The 22,760-nt window shown below is 45.2% G+C and overlaps 2 protein-coding genes across 2 annotated transcripts in view; one reads left to right on the top strand and one right to left on the bottom strand.

The window, feature by feature from the left end:
• Window positions 1–1,085: 1,085 nt before the first annotated feature.
• Window positions 1,086–5,088, top strand: gmnc (geminin coiled-coil domain containing). The gene is made up of 4 exons (XM_041941441.1): window positions 1,086–1,164; window positions 3,167–3,252; window positions 3,335–3,451; window positions 4,048–5,088. The coding sequence occupies exons 1-4, from the start codon at window positions 1,086–1,088 to the stop codon at window positions 5,086–5,088; spliced, it is 1,323 nt and encodes a 440-aa protein (XP_041797375.1).
• A 16,429-nt stretch (window positions 5,089–21,517) lies between these two features.
• Window positions 21,518–22,760, bottom strand: part of LOC121609497 (interleukin-1 receptor accessory protein) — a 21,783-nt gene continuing 20,540 nt past the window's right edge. Inside the window, exon 12 of the mRNA XM_041941145.1 lies at window positions 21,518–22,760. This exon is cut by the window's right edge and continues 536 nt beyond it. The gene's annotated coding sequence lies outside the window, so the exon portion shown is untranslated.

The following is a 22,760-nucleotide window of genomic DNA, read 5'->3' on the forward strand; positions in this document are numbered from 1 at the left end:
GAGAAACAGGTGCAGTCTGTTGGGTGGAGGCTTTTTGAATGACAGGTGAACTGTGGAGGAGACGAGACGCAACAGATGGAGAGAAGAGCAAAGTTCTTCAGTCCCGCATCTAAAGTTCAAAAACTGGACTGCACCCCCAGAACCGTGTAGTCCGGGAAATTCATGTCCGCCTTCATTGCTCATCGTTTGCTCATCGTCTGGAAACGTACGTTTGTTACGTAACCGGCGGCAGATCAATGAGAAAAATGAATTCGTCAAATAGAAGTGACAGCCCGGACATATTTCAGACATATTTACTGAATTCATTCCGATGTATTGACTCTTTCATCTGAACGTGTCGGATGTTGCAGCCTTTGCTCTGTGAATTCCGTGTTTTTCTGCATTAATGCTGCAGGATCGACTGTCTGAACACAGGTCAACTACATGGCCAAAAGTATGTGGACAGCGTCTGGCTGTGTTCCTGGTTCGTGCTGTGTGTCAGTCTGGGTGTGTGTTTGCTGCTTCTCTCTCAGCTTTAGTGGCTCCAAACCTGAAGATCACAACCTGCACAAGATCCTTAGCAGGAGATTTCAGGTTTATTTAGTCAGACTCAATCTGCACCTTCTTCTTCTGAATTATTAGATCATTTCATCTCTTCAGTCCTGTTAAAGTTACTCAAATGAAAAAGTGAAGGAAGATGATGATGGAGATGATGATGATGATGATGGTGGTGATGATGATGATGATGATGATGCTTTGTTTCAAACACTCACAGGTCACATTGTTTCACTGTGAAAGTAACTGAAGTGTTGATCATCACCATATCAACACACAGTCAGCTGGCACTGCTGAGCACACACACACACACACACATTCACATACACATACACACAAACACACACAGACACACACACAAATACACACACACACACACGCACACACACACACACACATACAATCCCCCCCTCCCTTCTCTTCATTCACACACAAACTCTCTCTGTCTCTCTGTAGGGAATCCCTCTGCTCCTCCTCCTCCTCCTCTTCCTCCTCCTCATCACCTCATGCTCCAGGACTTGGCTCTTGGCCCTGACACAGTTGACGTTACCATGGAAACCCTGGCCTCCATTTGGGCCCGTGACCCCTGTGACTTCAGCGACCTCGGAGAGAAGCCGTCGTCCGTGTGGGGTGAGAATCAGCAACTAACAAGAAAAATGACCATTCCATCAGAGGAGGAAGAAACAGTCTGACTCTCTACCTGCTCTGAAGTACAGAAGTAGTGACAGCGAAGTGTAGCTAAAATATCAAAAGTAAAAGTACTCGTCATGTGTCACATCTTTCACACAAGAGCTCAAAGTGCTACAACAAAGAAATGACCTGCACTAAGAGCATCACATAAAAACATGTTCCAAATGTAACGTAACAGGAGATGGAAACGAGCACTGAAGCCACCTTGTGGCAGGAAACGGTATAGTTGTGACTGGCGGCTGCCTCAAAGTCCTCTAGTGTGATTTGTAGTCAGCTGATAATACCGTATACCGCCTAAAAAAGACACAAGAGGTCAATGTAACGTCTCAAGCACTGAGGTCACAGATCAGGGTCATGTAATGAACTGGTTCTTTCCCATTCAGCCGGTGGAGACTCCTGGGAGAAGAAATCCAGCACATAACCCTGCCATAAAAAGACAATTAAAGCATTTTTGTACAGATTAAACACACGAGATATAACACGTTTGTTGTATCTTGTTATTATCTTTGGACAGAGCCAGGCTCAATGTTTCGTCCTGTTTACCGTCTTTATGCTAAGCTAACCGTGTCTGAACTGTAGCGTCATATGATAGTGGTATCAATCTGATCATCAAACTCTCCACAAGAAAGAAAATAGTTGTATTTCCCACAGTGTTGAACTATTCCGTCAAAAACTTCAATATGACAGTGGAAGTGATTTTGTGTGAGAGGCACTGAAGTATTGTTCTAGAAAAATGATGTGAATCTTTTAACAATTTACGCTTGAAAAATAGTTTTAATATCATCGAGCCAGCTCATCCGTCTGAAGCAGCTTTACTTTGCTGTGAAAGGAGAGTTTCCACATTTCTTCAAACGCCTCGTTCAGCAGAGTGGGACGACGCTCGGCGGCGGCTCATTCATCAAACTCAACAGCTTCCTGCTCTCCTCCATGAACTCTGGGCGACCAAACGCTCCGGCAGATTCCACGTGAGCGATCTGCCTCGACAGAAATATCCAGAGCACTTCAGATGAAGATTCATCTTTTAATTTTCTCCACGTCTCCTCGCTCAGACTGTTCAATTCATCACGTCGCTGTAAAATGTAACCTGAGGTGGAACAACTGAGCAGCGGCCCACTGCTGAAAATCACCCGCTGCAGTTTCTCTGACGGCCACTAGATGGAGCGCCCAAAAAACTATGACAGTCTAAAAGTGCAACAACCCAGTTCTATATGCCAACATTTTGAGGAACTTGTACTTGAGTATTTAAACTTAATGCTACTTCATACTTCCACTCCACTACTTTAATCTGACAGATATAGTGTTACTGTGAAGATTAATAATTTTTAATACAAAACATCTGATTTACTGTCAATACAACAAATGATGTAATGAGGAAAATCATAGTGTAAAAAAATCTAAGAAAATAAATAAAAATTCAAGATACACCCAAAAAATACAAATCAGAGTTCAATAATCTAAACAGAACATGCAAAATACTACAAATAATTATACAGGAAACCATCCTGTCATATGAAGTTTTACAGTTAATATTTACAGTCAAATATTGATTGATATTGATTGATGATATGATGCACTGCTTCTTTAAAGGAGTTAAATTCATCCCTCTCATCCAGCAGCAATATTAAAATACTGCTTATACGTATCTGTAACAATAATCCAGTAACCTCATATACATAATAAAGGTCCTACTGTGTAATGAGTACATTTAAATGATTATATTGCTGTACTTTGATAACATGATGAATGTAGACTTTTTTGCACTGGAGTATTTGAGTATAGACTGTGGTATTGTCTAAGTAAAGTAATCGAATACTTCGTCCATCATAAACATGTTTGAATTGTGAAGCCTAAATGTCTGCATTCATAAGGATACAGAAGCGTTATGTAATCAGATTACATTACCCTGTCTGTCTTTGTGTCTTTGCATCTGTCTGTGTGTCAGACTCTCAGTGTGGTTCAAACAGCTGCCCACCTGCTGGTCTGATGTGGTCTGAGCAGGTCTCCCCTCACCTCCAGAGAAACAAACAGGTACCAACTCACAGCGTCTGAGTGCGTCAAACGTCCTGCCGTCTGTTTGACTTTGGCCTCAACATGTTTTTACTTGTTCCAGCTTCAGGACACTTTGCTGCAGAGAGAGGAGGAACTGGCCAGACTGCAGGACGAGAACAGCAAACTCAGAGAGTTCCTCAACTCCTCTTTTGTGAGGAACCTGGAACAAAAGGCAAAGGTGCGACCATAATCATAACGACCAAGGCTGGAATCACCACAACCAGATTTTTAAAAGTTAAGATATCCTAACTTGAAGTTAGGAAGGACATTACACAACCGTTTTCACGAGCTGAGGAGTACTAACCATAACCAGCAAACTGAACTTGACGTGTTAAACTGGTAAAGCATTACCTCTACTAGGTAACATTTACTCCTTGCAAAAATTGTGTTCAACTAGAAAAATTGTCATGAGGCAGACAACTTTCACGTCTGAGATGTTGGATCTTCATTAAGTCATCCAAACTGCACCAACTCGTGCTTTCAGCTGCATTATCACATAACAAGAACACTGAACATGTAGATGTCCCTGTGATGGACTACCAATCTCAACCAAGCTTCAAGCCTTGGAAAGCTGATTTCTGTGGGAATTACTTGATAAAAATCAGTCAGGCATCAGTCCACATCATGTGTGCCAACTCACAAAAATGGACCTTTCTCAACTATAGCAAAGGTTCTGTCCAGCTCACAGTGGACTTACGATCATAATTAGGTCAGTGTCACTTTGACAAAGGTGTTAATAGACCATCTTGTTCTGTCCTTGTTCTCCCCACATAGAAACTAAGTGCTGATGGGAAGAGGAAGCTGAAGAGGAACCTCATGTACCCAGATGATGAACCTTTCCTGAACTGCAGTCATGAACTCCAAACCTCCCAGCAGGTCAGAAAGAGAGTCTGCAGGAACCTCACTGCCGAGTTCTGCTCAGAGTCCTCTGAGACACCCTCCTCCTCAGAACCGAACCTGGACCTCTGGGTTCTACGAACACTGGGACTGAAGGACCGAGACACCATTGATACATCCAGCGACTCCTCTTCCTCACCTGGATACAGCCTCAGCAGTTTAATTTATGATGGTGTAGTCACCTCTTCCTCGGACTGTGCTCTCAACGCCTCTTTCAGCCCTTCAGTCGCCACTTCTGTGCCACCTTCTGTCCAAAGCTACTGCCGAAGATCAGCACATCAGACTGATTACAGGTACGGTACTGCCGAATGCCAAGAAGCAAACTGTGGTAATCCTGCCAAGTCACCTCAGATCTGCACAACTTCCCCAGGTCAACGCTCTGACTTCACTGCCACTGGATTAACCAGACGGCATGACTCTACTGAAGCTGTGATCAGGAGCAACAACACATTAACTGCCTTCCAACCTCCTCCACTAACAGAAAAACCACCCTTCACCCAGTCACCAAACAGAGCAAAGATCTGCTCCATCACTGCCTTGAGTCAAGTCCAAACGCTGGAGGGAAATCAAGCGAAACATCCCGATGACTGGTCTCCACTGACGGGCAGCCAGGCACCATCTCAAGACAAAATCCACATCAGTCCACCAGGACAAAGAGTCCTTTTCTCCCCTGTCACATCATCGAGTCCTGTCTTGAACCAGCTGTGGACACCTTTTGGCGGCGGCAGCCCGTTGAGTCCGTCAGTGGGATCTCACCCCCCTGCAGTGCCACGTAGCCGCACCGATTTAGCATTCAGTATGTTCCTCAGCCCATCTAGCAGCGTCAAGACCCATAGCTTCCCCGGAGGACAAGCCTTTGTAAGAAAGGACCCCCAGGGGAGGTGGGACTTCACCTGGATGCCCCGACAAGGACCTTAACGATCGCCCCTCAAAAGGACCTCAGAAAAGCATCTCATTTCATGTTGTTAACTGAGTATGTGTCCCTGGCCAGACTTCTAGGACTCTCAGTCCTTGCTGAACTTGCGGCTGGCTTGTTAGACTTCTTTCTGGGCCCTCAGTGTGGTGATGCTTATACAAGGCAATGCAAGCAGCAAGTCCACAAAAGGCCCCCAGGCAACACTTTAGGGCCATACCTGCAGGTATTTCTTAAACAGGTTCTGAACGCCCCTCAAAGACCTTGATAAGATGAAGTTTGATGGAAACACGCCTTTTGTTTGTTAAAACATTCTGATCCTGACAGACCTCGCTCAGACTGTGGTACCACGAGAATAACCGGCTTGTTTTAGGATTTACCAGCAGAGCCAAACTGTGGACATTTTACAGTTTAGGTTTGTAGCCAATTAGAGTCAACTTACAATGAGTGTAACATTAAAAATGAGCAGGAGTGGATGAAATATGCTTTTATTTGTCTATGAAACTGCCGCATAAAACTTTTGCCACTTCGTGTCCCTTGTCACAAAGTGTGTATTAAAATGCAAAACAGGGATAATAAAAAAAAAGTGAAAACTGCCTCACAATAAAAAAACAATGAATGCACTGATGCTAGCCCGCTGTCGTCAGAATTAGGGAAACTAGTTCCTACAGATGACATGTCAATGAGATTACAGTAAAAACTGCCACTGACTATTGAGCTATCAAAGACGACTTGAACTTCTTTAAGGGAATAAATCTGCAGTGATGTCATCGTGTGCTAGCTGGTAACATGGAAGCCATCTAGTTAGCGTGCCGATTGAAAAAATAAAGCACTTTTGAACACGAGGCAAGCAGTTTGTGACTGACTGTAAATAACACCAGAGGGCCTTTACACTGTGATTATCACCAGACAACATTAGCTGAAACAGCGCAGTTACTTTATCTCATGTGGAACATTTCACATGATGAATTCACGTATTAGCACACATGTAAGACGGAAAACAACAGTGTCTGAGAAATTCCACCTTTTCATGGCAAATTCACTCGACTTTGACGATGTAATGTCAAAAACTTTTCACGTTTCAGACGTTTTTAAGAAACAGGAACACGGATGAAGTGCAGACGGTGTTCCTCACGCCGTTCACACCTACAATGCCCTTCGGGTTAGTTGTGAATGCTTCTTTGACATGTGATGAGCATGGAAATACCGCAGGAACGATGGAGAAGTATCCAAAAGGAAAGTGTGGAACATCCGCAAATATTTAATTCAGACTAAGCCGGTGCAGCAGATGATCGTGTCCAACTGTTCTCCATGTTTCATGTCTTTACGTCTGTAATGTTTTATATGTGTGTGTACAGAATGTGGTGAGAAAACTGTCACTGCCTGCAAACTGTGGACTAACAGAAAACAGTCTGAGTTATGTCTGTTTATTCTCCTGAACCTCACGTCTCCATGGAGGAACTTCTAATAGAAACCTTTAAAACTGAGTTTACATACTAATAATATGATTGGCCAAATATGTGATTGCTGTCTGGATTCTGCTCGGTTCCATCTTTCCTGGTGACAGAAGTCCAGAAGTTCTGGTCAGAGGTCAGGGTGGATGTTTGTCACCAAAGTCCTTCAGTGTAGGTAACAGAAGCTTAATAAAGTTCATGGTTTTGGGTAACATTGTGAAAAGGTTCCATTTCTTTCTTCAGATCATTCTTGACTTTTTCAGTCGTTAATAAAAACCACATTTTTTCCTGAACCCTAATCTTAAGTGCTTTAAGTGTTGAAACATAACCATAAAACATGAATTGTGGTTTAGTTGCCTGGAGCAGATAGCTGTTGAGAAAATGAGGTGATTTAATGTCACTGTATGAAACCTCAGAGAGCCTGTTAGGACAATAAGACAGTTCAGTACAGAAATGGACGCAGTTTAGACTCGGCTTTGACAATGGGTCTCTTCATACGTGGTGACCTCACAGTGTGATCTACCCACCGATGCTCACGCTGCTTTGATGGCAGTCCAAACATTTCACTGTGTTTCTTTCATGATTATCAGCTTTTGTCTCCATAACTTTATTTGTATGGCACTTTTCATACAAAAGGAGCACAGATGAAGAAAATAAAGAACGTGCCCACCCATACCCACAAATGAAATGAGGTGAGGAGACACAGGACATAAATTTGAAATGTTAAAACAATAAAAACAAATGAATTATAATATATATAGCAGTATAAAATAAATAAGATAAGATGACATTTCCAAGCACTAAAAGGTTAAAAAGGCTTGGACCTAAAATTGACCCCTGAGGAACACCACATTTCATTTGTTAAAAACTAGACATACAATTCTATGTCAACTTGTCATGCTGACATAGAATTTCCTGTCTGTGAGAGATGATTTGAACCAGTTAAAATCAGTCAGGAGACAGGAGTCTGTTTGAAAGAATGGTATAATCTGTGTCAAACGCTGCACTCAAATCTAAAAGCACTAAGACAGACGCCATTTTTCTGTCCATGTCTGACCTGAAGTCATTGACAGTTTTCACTTTTTCACGTTTTCTGTCTGCGCTGCAGTTTGACAGCCTCCTCAGTCTTTAGCTCAGTTACCAGTTGAACCAGTCTGACCATCCTCCTCCTCGCCCTCAGCTCCCTCTCTTCCCAGGAACAAACGGAGGCCAGCGGCTCCCTGGAGACGCCCCCCTCCCACATCCTCCACCCTGATCCGCCCCCCACAGGTTAGCAATTCTCCCTGGGGGTTCCTAACACAGGGTCCCGGCCCTGCCCCGGGTCCCCTGAGAGTGAGCCGGGGTCGAGGGAAAGTCGGGAGTGAGATGTGTCCGTGGCGGCCCGACCAAGTGGTCTATCTCTAATGACAAGGTAAGACCTGCTGCAGATGTCCGACAGATTGGGAGCTCTTTCAGGACAGGGAGGTCCCGGAGTCTGGCAGGAATGTGAAAGGAGGGCTGCTCTTGATCACAGGCTCTGTTGTTGACGGCGGGCTGAGGGTCGGCCAGGAAAGGGGTCATTAAAAAGGCCGGCAGTCTGAAACTCGAGCCGCTCTGGCTGATTGGGGGAACGGCCTCACCGCCACGTTCTCGCAGAACCCAACAGCTTGGGCCGGCACGTACATGTCAGCGAATGAGTCGACACATTCAGGATTCACCTGCAGAAACGTTTCTCTACAGTGTGTCGGAGCTGAGATTATACCCAGATTACACTTTTAAACAGGAACTTAACCGACGTCACCAGAATTTTAAAATCTGGTGATATTTTACATGATTCTCATTGGGCCTCATTCACTAATATCTGTCTGATCATTAGGACTACAGACAGGTTTCTGAGCCACATCACAGGTGATACATGCACCTCTGGATCTGAATAAGGGCTCAGTTTTTTGCAGAAATCCAAACAGTAGAAAATGTTAGACACGCAAAGAGAGAGACCTTCAGCTCAGAGGCCAGAATTAACCGTTAGCATCTAGCATCTCTTAAAACCATTTATTCCACTGGATGCACATCTGGTCAAGATGCACTTTGCATCTAAAACAGACAACATGGTGCTACCAGACCTGATTAAGGTGAGGAGGATCAGGACCTGGCCTGACACAGGTCCAGGGTTTCATTCCTACAGGGCTCAAACATAGGAGCCAGCAGGACTTTGGGTCCAACAAGGTGGTGGGAGGTGAGCGCAGCCAGCAGCTGTCAGTCAGGTGTAGGTGTAACATTAACAGCACAGACTCAGACCACAACACACTCCCAGAGAACACATTAACCTGACATTAAATCTTAATGAGCCACCACACCCTCACCACCCTAAACCCCGCCTGCAGGATGTCACCCCGTCTGCCAAAGAGGTATCCCACAATCCCCTTTCACTCATGGAAACTGCAACCCCGCAGCCTGCGACTCATCTGCTGCTGCTTTCTGAACAATAACTGTGCAGACTGCCGCTGAATGGTGGTTTCTGAGCATGACGCCGATCTGAAGGTGATGGGTTTGAACTAATACTGATCAGCGGTTTTCAGGGTCAGTCCACTCTGATCTCAGGGTGGAGTTCAGAGTTTTACGGGTTGGGGTTAGGGGCTTAAATGTATCGCTTAGCATTGGGGGTTCGGTTGAGAAAATCATTTTTTTTGTCAAGGAAACACTTTCTTCAGACATTTCACAGTAAAAGCATTCCTGGGCTCAGAGGACATAATAACCCACTTTATTGGTTGAAACATCATTTTTTCCCATGTTTTAAACAGAACTTCTATATATTCTGCCATAAAAGCTGGTATTTCCTCATGTTTTACCTGAACACCACGCACACACACTTACAGACTGAGTGATGTGTGTTCACACTGATTGGTTTCGGATAATACGTCATGTATCAGCGAGTGGATGCTGCTGACCTCCGACCTCTGGATGGAGTGATCAGTGAGGGAGAAAACCAGCAGAGAGAGGTCTGATGAGAAATGAGGAGATTCCTGCTGCTGGAGGAAGTTAATGTGCATTCAGAGGACAATGAGGAAGTGATGGCCTGAGTGGACGCTGATGATCCGTCTCTGGTCGCTGTGGACGGTGGATTGTTACCGTGTGTGATAAAAAGTCAAAGCTACAAGAAGCCTGTGATCCTCTGACAGCCGTCCAATCACAGAGCTGCACAGTCTGCGGCGTCAGCGTCACATCTGGATCATAAAGCTCTACTTGAACTTCACGCTTCATGCTTTCAAACGGCCCTCAGAGCATCCACACAGACACCATCATACACAGTTTCCATGGCGACTGTGAGAAACTGAAGCTCAGAGGAAACACTGTTTGTGTGTGTGTGTGTGTGTGTGTGTGTGTGTGTGTGTGTGTGTGTGTGTGTGTGTGTGTGTGTGTGATCTCAGTTTAATGGTTAATGAGTCTTTATGGCATTCTGTGTGATGATGAGTAACTACATACCAACACACTAACTGCTGCCATCTCCTGCTCAACAATTAACCCAGCGACTGCCTCCACACACACACACACACACACACACACACACACACACACACACACACACACACACAGGCACGCACGCGCACACACACTAAATGGATTCGTACAAATATCACTATTACACCAAAGCAGTGCATATGTGCAGCTTCTGTAAACCGGACTGACTGGTTTTCTCGGCAGGGAGACAAGTTTGGCGTCCTGTCTTTCTGCCTTTTTAATGATCTTGATGAGATGATGAAGAGGAGCGTAACGAGCTGACGATTCTGTCTGATATCAGGAAATATCTACAACATCAAGGACTTCAACATGTAGCATCATCGCCCCGGAAAAGGGCCCAAAATGAGCAAGTCCACGCGGGCGTCGTGTTTCCAGCACTGCTGGTCGGAGCTGGAGCCAATGACTGGGAGTATTAGAGTCATGTGACTCACTGAAGACAAAAGTCTGATGTTAATGGGTTTATTATCCAGAGTGAGAGGCTTAAGATATACAAGCACACACAAGTAGAGTTTTCTGATGAACATACAGTACATGTGAGCCAACAATATATCAATCAGTGTCTCCCAGAGTGCCCCCCCCCCCCCCCCCACCATAACCAGTAAAACTGTCCCCCCTGAACTCTGAGCCGCGGCGGGAGGCGGGTGGTGGATTCTTTTCTGCAGTGGATCAAATAACGGCGGTCGCGTGTTCTAAGCGTGTGCGGAATGTAAGTCGACCAACGGAGACGACCTTTGGCACTGCAGGGAAACACACACACACACACACACACACACACACACACACCTGACACAATACCTGTGCACTGGCACAACGCCATGAACACACTCAGTCATGTAGAAACACGCACACCTCAAAGCTGATGTGATGCTGGCACACAGCCTCAACAATGGACACGCACACAGGCGTGACTAACTAACCAACAGTTAAAACTAATAACCAGTTGGACCAGTCCACACCGAGAACAGCAGACTGGATTACACACAAACATCTGAACATCTTAAGATTCCAGTCCAGATCCATCCCGAGTCCTGCATGAGGCCCCGCCCCCCTCTGAGTCACCACCTCACCTCACACATCCCTGCCATGTAGAAGCTGAGTGTCTTCTTTCATGTTGTCTTCAGTCTCATCAACCTCCAGCAGCATCACGGACCAATCACAGCTCCCGCTGTCTCTGGGTGGTTTCCCTGCAGCTGGTTTCAGCTTCAGTGAAGCTACGTGAGCTTTTACATTATAAAGCCCTCAAGTCCAGTTTATTCTTAGTGCATCCACGTGTCTGCCAGGGTCTGTGCAGACAGCCCATGTGCGTATATTTATCTACTCTGCAATATATATATGTGTGTATGTATATATAAGGTCTGTCTATAAGGCCTGAGGCAGTAGTGTGCACAGGGGGGAGCCAAAACGCGCGCTAAAGTGCCCTCTTGGACTCCAAAACACGCGCTAAAGTGCCCTCTTGGGAGCCAAAACGCGTGCTAAAGTGCCCTCTGGGATGCCAAAACGCGCTCTAAAGTGCCCCCCGGGAGCCAAAACGCGCGCTAAAGTGCCCTCTTGGACTCCAAAACACGCGCTAAAGTGCCCTCTTGGGAGCCAAAACACGCACTAAAGTGCCCTCTGGGATGCCAAAACGCGCTCTAAAGTGCCCCCCGGGAGCCAAAACGCGCGCTAAAGTGCCCTCTTGGACTCCAAAACACGCGCTAAAGTGCCCTCTTGGGAGCCAAAACGCGTGCTAAAGTGCCCTCTGGGATGCCAAAACGCGCTCTAAAGTGCCCCCCGGGAGCCAAAACGCGTGCTAAAGTGCCCTCTTGGACTCCAAAACACGCGCTAAAATGCCCCCTGGGAGCCAAAACGTGTGCTAAAGTACCCTCTTGGATGCCAAAACACGCTCTAAATTGCCCTCTTTGACGCCAAAACACGCGCTAAAGTGCCCTCTTTGACGCCAAAATGCGCGCTAAAGTGCCCTCTTCAGTGGCGAGGACACACTATATGTGCCCTTTTTTTCCTTTCTGCCCCTGCCCTTCAAAAAGTCTGTGCACGCCACTGGCCTGAGGGCTCATCACAGTAACACAGCTCATGTCTTCTTCCAGTTTAACAGTGATGAGGAGATCAGATCTTTGCTGAGCGTCATGTTCTCCTCCTGTGCTTCTCATTCACCACGACGAGTGCAGCTGCCAGAAAAAAAACTCCTCTGAACTCGACTTTTAATGGATGAGTCGTCCAGTCTGGCAGCGTGGAGGTCATGACGGGCGCTTCAGAGAGAGGACGCCGCCTGGCCGAGCTGCGGGTCTCATGATCAATCGGTTTTCCTTTAAAAGCCATTTCTGCTTTATTAGTCGGAGCACGATGAAGGTGGAGACAGATGGGAGGAGGTGGCGAAGGTCAGGTGATGATGATGTTCAACACCGCTCATGTAGTGAATATAAATCCAACCGCCGTCTCTGTTAATGCAGCCTGATGGCTTTCAACAGCCAATCAGAGAGTCGGTCTGTTCGGAAACAGGAAATCTTTTCATCGTTTTTAATCTGCAGAGCAAAGCTCAGAGAGAAAAGTTGATGAGCTGTGATGGAGGCAGCGATCAGTGCTTCAGTTCCTAATATTCTGTCCTCCATCATTTACAATCAGGAGGGCAGAAATGATAACACAAAGCAATTATTAATCCTTATATTTCACTCCCGTTTCCTTCAAAATGTAGTTCCTCTGACTGGAGGAATCAATTATTATCAATCAACTGGATTATCAATATTTCACTTTCAATATATCTTGTATTGTTTACAGTAAAAGTACATTTTCTATCACTGCTTACTATGCACTTATTGTACATACCTGAGTCTGAACCTTCGAACTGGTTCTCACAAAGATAGGTGTACAAGAACACACACACGCACACACACACACACACACACACACACACACACACACACCTTCAATAAGCTGTTATTGATCCTTTGTTGTTACACACACACATTTAAAGTGTTTTAATCAACTCAGCCATTTTTTCCTATTGATCCACCCCTTCTCTCTCTCTCTCTCTCTCACACACACACACATACACGCACACACACACGCACAGTGAGGGGAAATGATGGATGATACTCTGAGCAGAACTCTGAATAATTACAGTTTAACAGCCTCGTGGTTGTTTTTAGCTCAGCTTCAGAGTTTAGTTTCTTTTTTGTCTGATGCTTGTTTTTAATTTTAACGTCATGTTTTTAATTCAGTGTATTACAGCCAGAGCCTCCAGGACAGGACAGATATGGACTGAGACCACCAGGACAGGACAGATATGGACTGAGACCACCAGGACAGAACAGATATGGACTGAGGAGGCCTCCTCTGCACTTCAGGACTGCTTTGAGCTGACAGACTGGACTGTGTTCAGAGAAGAGGCAGACCTTGAGGAGTACACATCATCTGTATTGTCCTATGTTCAGTTCTGCACTGATGCTGTCCTCCCTGTTAAGACCATCACAGTGTTTCCCAACCAGAAACCATGGCTGGACAGCACAGTGCGGTCCCTGCTGAAAGCCTGGGATACTGCCTACAGATCTGGAGACAGGCTGGCTTATAGCAGGTCTCGAGCAGAGCTGAAGAAGGGAATCAAGCAGGCCAAGCTCCAGTACAAAGAGAACATCGAAGATCACTTCAATACCAACAACACCCAGAACATGTGGAGAGGCATCAGAACCATAACAGACTACAAGCCTAACACTCAGCTCGCCAGCCACGACCCCACCCTGCCTGACACCTTAAACAGCTTCTTTGCCCGTACAGAGCTGTCAGAGCTATCACCCCCAGCAGCCCCTCACTGGAGTGAGAGACTGTGAGGACTATGATCCACTGCACACCGCACCTTACACCTCCACCTGCACCTTCTGTGTACTGAACATTTAAGTTCACACACGCTGAACTAAATGGTCAGCTGCATTCAGTATAAACATTTCAGTATATTTTCAGCAGTTGTTGGTATATTTTATTGTTTTAGTATATTTTATTTATTTTATATTTTTATTTTATTGTCTTTCTTATCTTTTTTATTATCCACACAGGGTTGCAATGCAAATTTCGTTGACATGCTAAATGACAATAAAAGGATTCTTGATTCATCTTGAGTTTGATGCTCTTTATTTAATTTGCACATTAAAAACATTACAGTCTGTGAAAAACCAGCATCTCACTGCAGTGGCTGCAGACAACAGATTATTACAGGAAGAAATATTTTTCAATAACATACAGAGAGGAAGTAGATTAAAGTGGATTTCTCATATATCAGCATCGACTCTGTGATGCTAAAGTGTTGTTGGTGCTGCTGACCTCACTGAAGATCAATAATCAGCCTGCAGCTCGGAGCAGAAAGCTCACTCTCAACAGCAAATGGGGGTGAAATAATGAAATAACTCGTTTTAATATCAGACAAAGAATCCATAATGATAAAGAGGAGAATGTCACTGAGAGGAGGAAGTGGATTTGAGATTACAGCTCAGCTTCAGGACTGAAACCTGACACAGCACAGAGGAAACGATTTGGTTTCAATGTTTTGTGTTGGAGGCCGATAATTACATGGTTATCAGGTTCATTCAAACCTGCAGAGCCCTAAACACACGAGACCAGTCTGAAGTATCTGACCTGTATGTGACTCTGGAGCCTGCTGTGGTTCACACCAATACAGCCTGAACCACAACTCTGTTAATCAACTCCAACAGTAAAATCCTGCTTTTACATGAATGACAGAGTCACAATCAACTAATGAGATCAGAGAATCCCCTCACAGTTCTGGCGGCCCACCGGTGGGCTGCAGGAGAGTTTACTGTTTATTGTTCCTCTCGTCTAATAACAGAAAAACTACGTTCACATTTATACTTATGTTAAGATAAGATAAGATCAACTTTATTAATCCCCAGCTGGGGAAATTTGGTGTTACAGGCAGAATCGATAAAAATAGCATTAGCAACAGCAATGGAATTGCCTATATTTATGTACATTTTATACAAAAGACTATAAAAACATATATTGCCATTAGAAAGTATTGAGAAATATTGCAAAATTGCACAAGGATTGAAACCAGAATTTGCACATGGTTGGTTTGGAAAAGTTAAGTACAGTATTGGCTCTATTGCACAGATGCAATGCATGTAATACTGCACAGGTTATAGCATGCATGAGACAGAATGTGAAGGATGTTTACAGTAGTGCAAAGCGAAAACAGTCTGTGTGTGAACACAGTGCTACATTATGCAATGCCTGAACTGAATAACCTGACAGCTCAAAAGCTCAGATTCTCCTGAATTGATTAATTCAAACCATTTCAAGGTACAATCACAACAGGAGGCTCAATAAACACCAACAGCAGACAACCGTTTTTAAAATTGACGCAACATTGAGGCAGCTCACCGATGACGTCTCTCAGTGATCCACAGATCAATAACACTCTGACAATCTTTGGAAACATCCAAAGATCCAGAAGATCCACTGCAGTGAAGATATTTAGTCCAAAACATGACAATAATCCACAGAAAGATGTTTTCTCCATTCAAATTAGCAGTGATGAGCTCGTCTTCTGTGTTTTAATCTCCAGAGACGCCATTTTGCCTCCAGTGACGCTGTGGAGCCTCTGGTTTCAAATCACACTTCACTGACCAATCACGATCTGCCACATTAAGCCCGTCAGAGAAGCCAATAACAGTCCAGGTTGATCAGAAGGTGCCTCCTTCTCTTCTTCCATGTGAAGATTGAGCCAATGACAGCCAATTTTGCAGATGAGTGATGTTTCAAATAGCCAATGAAAAGTGGCAGCTCGGCAGATCAAAACCAGATCAAATCCACAATTTCGGTGCTAAGTAAGAAAAATCTAGTAAACAGCCTCAATATAAAGACATAGAGCCAAATTATAGGTATAAATACCTTAAATATGAACAAATGTAACCAGAGGAAAATCGTCGTGTGCGTTGTGTTATGCAGAGAACCAGACCAGGATACGTTTGGAGGTGCTCTCCGTTTATTTCTGACGAGGAGAGTAGAATAACAAAAGGTCCTCCGGTCAATGATCAGTACATGTGTGTGTTACAGGCAGCATCAATAGAAAATAGCCAATAGAAAGTATATATATATATATATATATATATATATATATATATATATATACACACTGTGTATATATATGTGTGTGTGTGCCACAGTGGAAATGAAAATATATATCCATTGTGCAGTATTTTGGGAAAAAGGAATGAAAAATTGCACACGTTATTGCATGTATGAGGTGAAAGGATGTTTTACTGTAGTGCAAACAACAGTCTGAAGCTGGACTCAGAGCTACATTAACTGATGCTGGAGTCAAATAATCTGACAGCTGATGGAATGAAGGACCTGTGGTAGCGTTCCTTCTTACAGGGTGGATGCAGCAGTCTGTTACTGAAGGAGCTGCTGAGGGCCCCCACTGTTTCATGCAGGGGGTGGGAGGGGTTGTCCATGATGGATGTCAGCTTGGTTAACATCCTCCTCTCACCTACATCCTCAGTGGTGTCCAGAGGACAGTCCAGGACAGAACCAGCTCTCCTGACCAGTTTGTTCAGTCTCTATGTGGAAAAAAGATTGACCCCGTTTATTGGTCATGAACATCAGGTATAGAGACCAAACATGTTTTTGTACCAGGCTGTAACCATGTTAATTTCTGCTGTAAAGTTGTACATTTTAATGTGGGGTTCTATGGGAATTGACTCGTCTTTGGAGGCAGGAATTGCAGTTTTGACTTGCTGTTTTGTGTGTCTTCTACAAAAACACACAAAGCGGAAATTCCCACATAATTTAACGATCCTGGTCCACACGCAGACATCTCGGCCTTCACCACCTCAGACCACTTCTTCTGTGGTGCTGCGGAGAGCTTTCTCACTTCATCGCCATCTGGTCTGGGAGCTGCTCAGGATCAGAGCCCTTCAGAGAGAGGTGGATCATCAGATCTACCTGCCCCACTCTGCAGGACTTACACAGCAGAGGGTTCAGAACCAGATCCTCAACAAGCCAGCAAGACCAGCTTCTGGAGCCACAAGAGTCCATGAATGTCCTCACAGCATCAGGATGGTGACCTCTGAGCTCTGTTGGTCCTCCTCCGCCACGTTCTGCTCTGTGATTCCTTCTGCATGATCTCACTTCAGTGTATGCAGAGCTTCATTCGACTCGTGGACCCTGGATGTTGTTTATCAGCTGAATCGCTCAAACCTTTTCTATAAATCTTTTATTTTTTAAATTTGTTATTAGACTCTATTGTCACTGCATATTGATCAACAAACTTCATCAAAGGAGAGAAATCCAGGTTTTCTGTTCATGAAAGTGTCCTGACGAATAGAGTTGAATAAAGTGATGCAGGTGCGACCTCAGCAGGTATGAAACCTTAAACAGTCCTGAAAACCAGATGAATCACCTTCTGGTTGTCAAACACAAACTGGCCTCAGTTCAGCAGTCAAACGCTGACACCTGCTGACTGAGCCGCCGATCTGTGGGGAGTTTCAGTCTCTTTCATTCATGTATCATTTTTCCACCTGAACTCACCTGTGAACACCAGGTGGAATCAGGATTTCAAAATAAAACGCTGAACGTGAACCTGTTCACTTCCACGGCTCCATTCTGTCTTGTTTTCACAGAGCGTGATGAAACCCGCAGGCAGGGAACAGGATCAAGGATCAGATGAAGGTGAAGTCAGATGCATCTCACAACCAATAAAGGAAGCCATAAAAACTTCCAAAATAAAACAATAAAAGCATCTTTCTCCTGACTGCAGCTTGTAAATCAACACAATAAAAGCAGATTCATAGACTTGAAAGGAGGACGTTCTTGCTCTGCTTCAGAGAAACTGGGATGAAGTTTTACTCCGTCTGATTGACAGCTTTAATCCAGATTACCCCAAAATGACAAAACATTAAGATCTGCATATTTGTCTGTTTTAACTTCCCTTTGACAGTTTCTTCATTTCCCAGAATCCTCTCCTGTACATCGACAGGCGTGTAGGAGAAGACCAGGGACTTTGCGCCTCCTCCGTCCTCCTGCCTCCATTGAAGGATGTCTCATTTCCCAGACAGCGTCTCGAGGACAGCGAGACGCTACGAGACTCCAGGCAAACCAAAGCCTTCATCAAGCTTCACCGCTGAGAGCTCATGCTAATAACTGAAAGAATAACACTGTTGGAGAGTTCAGGGAGGAAACGGAAGTGAAAGTGTAAAGGTGACGAGAAGAAGAGGGGAGAGGACTGATGAAGATTAAACCGACTGTTTTAAATACAAATCTTTATTGATCCAAAGCTTCTTAAATAGCCTCGCGTCATTCAGCATCACTGTCTCAGTACAGAGCCGACATCATGCAACTGTTTCATACTGTTCATGTGTTTGGACGACGCTCTTCATCACTGACAGCCGTCACTGTTTCCAGATCAAACTGTGACGAAGCTGCAGCCGCTCAGTGCGTCACAGTGACTGAACGCTGACGCGCTACAGGCCGGAGCTCTTTATTACTCCCAGTTTAATGCTGCTGCTCGTCTGCTGTCACAGTGGAGTTCTGCTGAATCTCTTCAACATCACATGCAAGAAAAAGACCAGAAGGAAACCGACGGCGGCGGCGGCCAATCAGCTCGTTTGATTCTGAGAAATCTGCAGACTAAAGACACAGCAGCAGGACCCGAGCAGACCTGAATCCTTTGGACTGGACTCTGGTCTTGGTCTCTACAACAGACTCAACAGGAGGGATGTTTGCATGATTTGAACAAAAATAAATGTGATTGATAAATCCAAAGATCCTGCATCAGACAGCAGAACATACTGAATCATGTGACAAACATTCAGAAATATAAAATCCAGCATTTTGTTTCCATGAGTGATGAACGTCATCCGTCCCGTTAGAGGACGGCTCTCTGTCGGGTTTGATCGGAGTTGGAAGCTGCTGACGTGATTTCAGGCTTGTTGGAGATCGGTTTTCCATCATAACTCCGCAAACAAATAAATTTAATGAGCACATTTCTTCATTTTCCATAAATGCAAACTGGTCAAAACCACAGACTGAAGCTGTTTGGAGGAAGTGCCCTTCACATGCAGTGTTCATCCTCCTCCTCCTCCTCCTCCCTCTATTTCTCATAGAAGATTCAGCCAAATGATTAGAATCAGTACAAATGATTGGAGTGTAACTGCTGTTTGCACTAAAACTGCAGGATATAATAATATTTCCATCCATGTTGCAGACTTCATATCCTGCACCAGGCAGGAGGCTGCTCTGTCTCATATCTCAGCGGCTAATACAGGAGTGAAATGCTGCGTTCAGGTCATGTGGGACAGATGGCTTTCATCCCATCAGACAGTTTAAGGTGGTGAATGTTGATAACACACAGACTGAATGTGAGCGAGCCTTTAAGAGTCCAGAGACATGTCGTCCAGTTGAAGTGTGTGAAGCAGCAGCAGGAACTGTGGAGCTGATATCAATCAGATCAAGTTACAAACAGCAACACTGGATTACACACTGCGTCATTTCCTGTCAGTCCCTCGTGTGTGACGTTCATCTGAATCCAGCACAGGAACAATGAAAATGACTATACAGAGAGATAATTAACAGAATGTCATACTTTAAATAAAAGCATCACAAGAATCACAAATGGTTTGAGCTGAATGAATATTTCTCATTTAAAGATTCAAGTTTTACCATCTTTCCCATGTAACTTGAAGGCAGCATTGCTACAAGTCTGTACAAAAAGTCTGCATCAAAGGCTCGGCTGGGTTTTGTGTAGGGGGGCGTTGGTGTCAGGAGGGGGCCGTATTGAGCCTCCACTGTGTTCTAGGTTGGTGCCACATGGACCACGAGCCCTCCCCTTTTCCTGCTGACCTCACTCTTCCTTAAACCAATCATCTGTTGCTGTTCCTGTGTCGCTCCGTCGCTGTCCTGCTGGCAGGTGGGGAGGGCGGAGTCAGAGTCTGGATCAGAGGCCGTGTCAGGTCTGGGGGCTGGGTCAGGAGTTGACTGAGGGTCATGTGTGGAGTCTGAAATTGGGGTGGGCTCTGTTTCTGGGACAGGGTCTGACCGAATCTCAGTCCTGTCATGTGACATCTGCTGCATCTCCGTCCCTACCATTAGCTCCGCCCCCCTGTCGTCCATCTGGCCAATAAGACCAGCACACCCCGAGCAGCTCCTGCTGTGCTGCGACCCCTCCTGCCTGCACGTACTCCCCCTCTGTGCCTCGCACCTCCCTCTGGCCTGTCTTTCTCTGCGGCTCTGATTGGCTGAAGCCCGTCTGTTTCCGCGGTTCCGATTGGCTCTGTCTCTGCGGCTCTGGTTCTGGATCCATTGCACTCTCTGCAGCGCCAGGGCCGCCAGGTCTGAGTGAGACGAGGTGCTGTCAATCAACCTCCTGCCCATGGCGAGCGGCCGGACGGGCAGCGCCAGCCTCAGCCTCAGCCAGAAGCGGGACCGACGCGGTTCGGATCGACTCCCTCGCCATGTTACGGTGGTGGCTGCGGCCTGGCAGAGCTGAGCGACCTCCACGCAGGGCAGTTTACTGATCGAGCGGTAAACAACAGCAACAACCGTGGCCTGGTGGCCATGTTGGAGGTAAAGACCCAGACGACACTCCAGGAGGCTAAAGCTCTTTTCTGCCAGGAAGTCGGGGCTGAGGACGAAAAGGAGGCGGCGGCTCCGCTGCATCGAGTGCAGGATGGCCTCTGATAGGTCTGACAGAGGACAAACAGGAAGAGTGAGAAACGACAACTTTACCAGCAACTTCATATCAGTACGAGAAAAGCAACTGGGAAACTTGTGGTGTACGTAGGTCATTGAAGGTCACAGTTCCAAAAACTCACCATCAGTTTTAGCTCTAATGATGTCAGAGTTCAACACCCCAGAATGATGGGGCTACTGCAACAGCTACTGGACCGATAACCATGAAGTCTGGTTTAGAAATTCAGTTTCCTCAGAGGTGAATCTTAAAGCAGCTGGGAAAGTTAGCCAGCTGTACATTTCCATTAGCACCAGGTCCTCAACTTTGTTCTTTTCTGCTCTAAAACCAGCAGATTTAACAAATGTTAAAACAAACATCTAAATGGGGTGTTCCTCCATCGGCCACAAGGGGCAGTACTAATGCCACATTAACATCCTAATGCCGAGATCGTAATTAGTGTGGAGTCTGTGACAGCTGCAGGATCCCCGTGTGACAGACAGCAGGGTGGTATCAACAGAACAGCGGCCAAACGGCAAGAAAGCCTTGTTAAACCAGTTTTAACTGGTTCAACATGGAAAAAAACCCACTACAAATCCATTTAGTCATGAAAACCATCATGCAGACAGCAGAACATGCTAGAAAGAGATAATCCATCAATGTTTTGTCAGCTTTCGACCACACAATGTGGTAAATACCAGTAAGTGGCCCTTGAGCTTTCTGTCTTCATGTTAGCGTTATCGTTCTTCAAACTGAAGTCATGAAATGAAAAACGTTGAAATGAACGATGATGGTGACAAACGATTAGATGAAAAATTCATTTATTCAAAACAGATGAAATGTGGTAAAACAGAGATGATCAAAGTGCAGGAAACATTCTCTCATTACAAACGTCTTTTTAAAGTGTTAATCACAAATAACAAAGGAAATATAAGTCGATATAGCTGATTTATTGTCGGCATACTGACTGAATAGAACAGGAGGAGTGCAGATCTCCACCAGGCCGCCACATCTGGACTCCAAAGCACCAGCGAGGTGAATGCAGATGCTGCATTCAGGCTTGTGTTCAGCTGCATCTCGCAGACGTAACTGCGACCCGAAGCATTTATTTCTATTCTCAGTCTCTTTCTTTCACAAAACACACAGAAATGCAAGACTGAGGCCAATAAAAAGGACTGAATAAATACATTTAAAGCATCTACGTAGACAGACTGTCAGCACCTGTCGGCCAATAATAATCCTCTGCTCATTGGTCCTCTCTCTCAGACTTTATTAGACCCCATGAAGACTGCTGGTCCCGACAGGGTCACTGTTTTCTATTGATGTCTTGGTTTCTGTTTTTGCCTGGATTGACTTCAGACAGACACATACGGTCCAGGTTGGGCCAGTTCAACACAAAACTCCTGCTGGTCTTCTTAAAGGGAACACAGCATCTCGACAGATGCTGCAGTGATAGAAAGGATGACGGTAGTGTGCAGATGAAAAGTGATTCGTGGTCATGATGCTGATTATGAGAGGACACGGCGTTAATCTGAGAAGCACTGCAGGTTTTTATCCTGCTGTTTTGTTCGCTCTTCATCTCTGATGAGGAGCTGACGAGGAGCGTTTCATGTCCCCGCTGTTTTCCTTCTTAACGTCTTTGACCTGTGAGCCGTCTGGACAAACTCTCCAGATGAATCATCAGGATGGCTTTCACATTGTGCTTGTAATGAATTAGCATTTTAGCTAATGAGATAATGTTTTCTAGCAAATGAACTAATGCTTGCTAACAACAGGTGTGAGGTGGGATGAAGGACCATGAAAACTGACTGCTGACAGGATGATAAACTTTGGTTTCAGTTGTTTGTCACCAGAACACATCATGACACACCGAGGCACTGAGGACATGTAGCTGGTTTTTAGCCGTGGCTCCAGCGAGGCCATGTTAGTCTGCTCCTCAGAGGATGAACCCTACCGACTCCACTGACCCTCTGACTCGTCTTCTAGCACCAACATGGGTTTGAAATATCTCAACAGCTGTTGGAGGGAGTGTCGCCTCGCTCAATGCAAACAA

Source organism: Chelmon rostratus, chromosome 7 (genome assembly GCF_017976325.1).
Source record: "Chelmon rostratus isolate fCheRos1 chromosome 7, fCheRos1.pri, whole genome shotgun sequence".
NCBI lineage: Eukaryota > Metazoa > Chordata > Actinopteri > Chaetodontiformes > Chaetodontidae > Chelmon > Chelmon rostratus.

What these genes read in the sequence shown, in the direction of transcription:
- gmnc (XM_041941441.1), top strand. Translation starts at nt 1,086, where the DNA reads ATGGAAACCCTGGCCTCCATTTGGGCCCGTGACCCCTGTGACTTCAGC. An exon ending in ACCTCCAGAGAAACAAACAG is followed by an intron (nt 3,253 to 3,334) that starts GTACCAACTCAC and finishes TACTTGTTCCAG; the next exon opens with CTTCAGGACACTTTGCTGCA. An exon ending in ACCTGGAACAAAAGGCAAAG is followed by an intron (nt 3,452 to 4,047) that starts GTGCGACCATAA and finishes CTCCCCACATAG; the next exon opens with AAACTAAGTGCTGATGGGAA.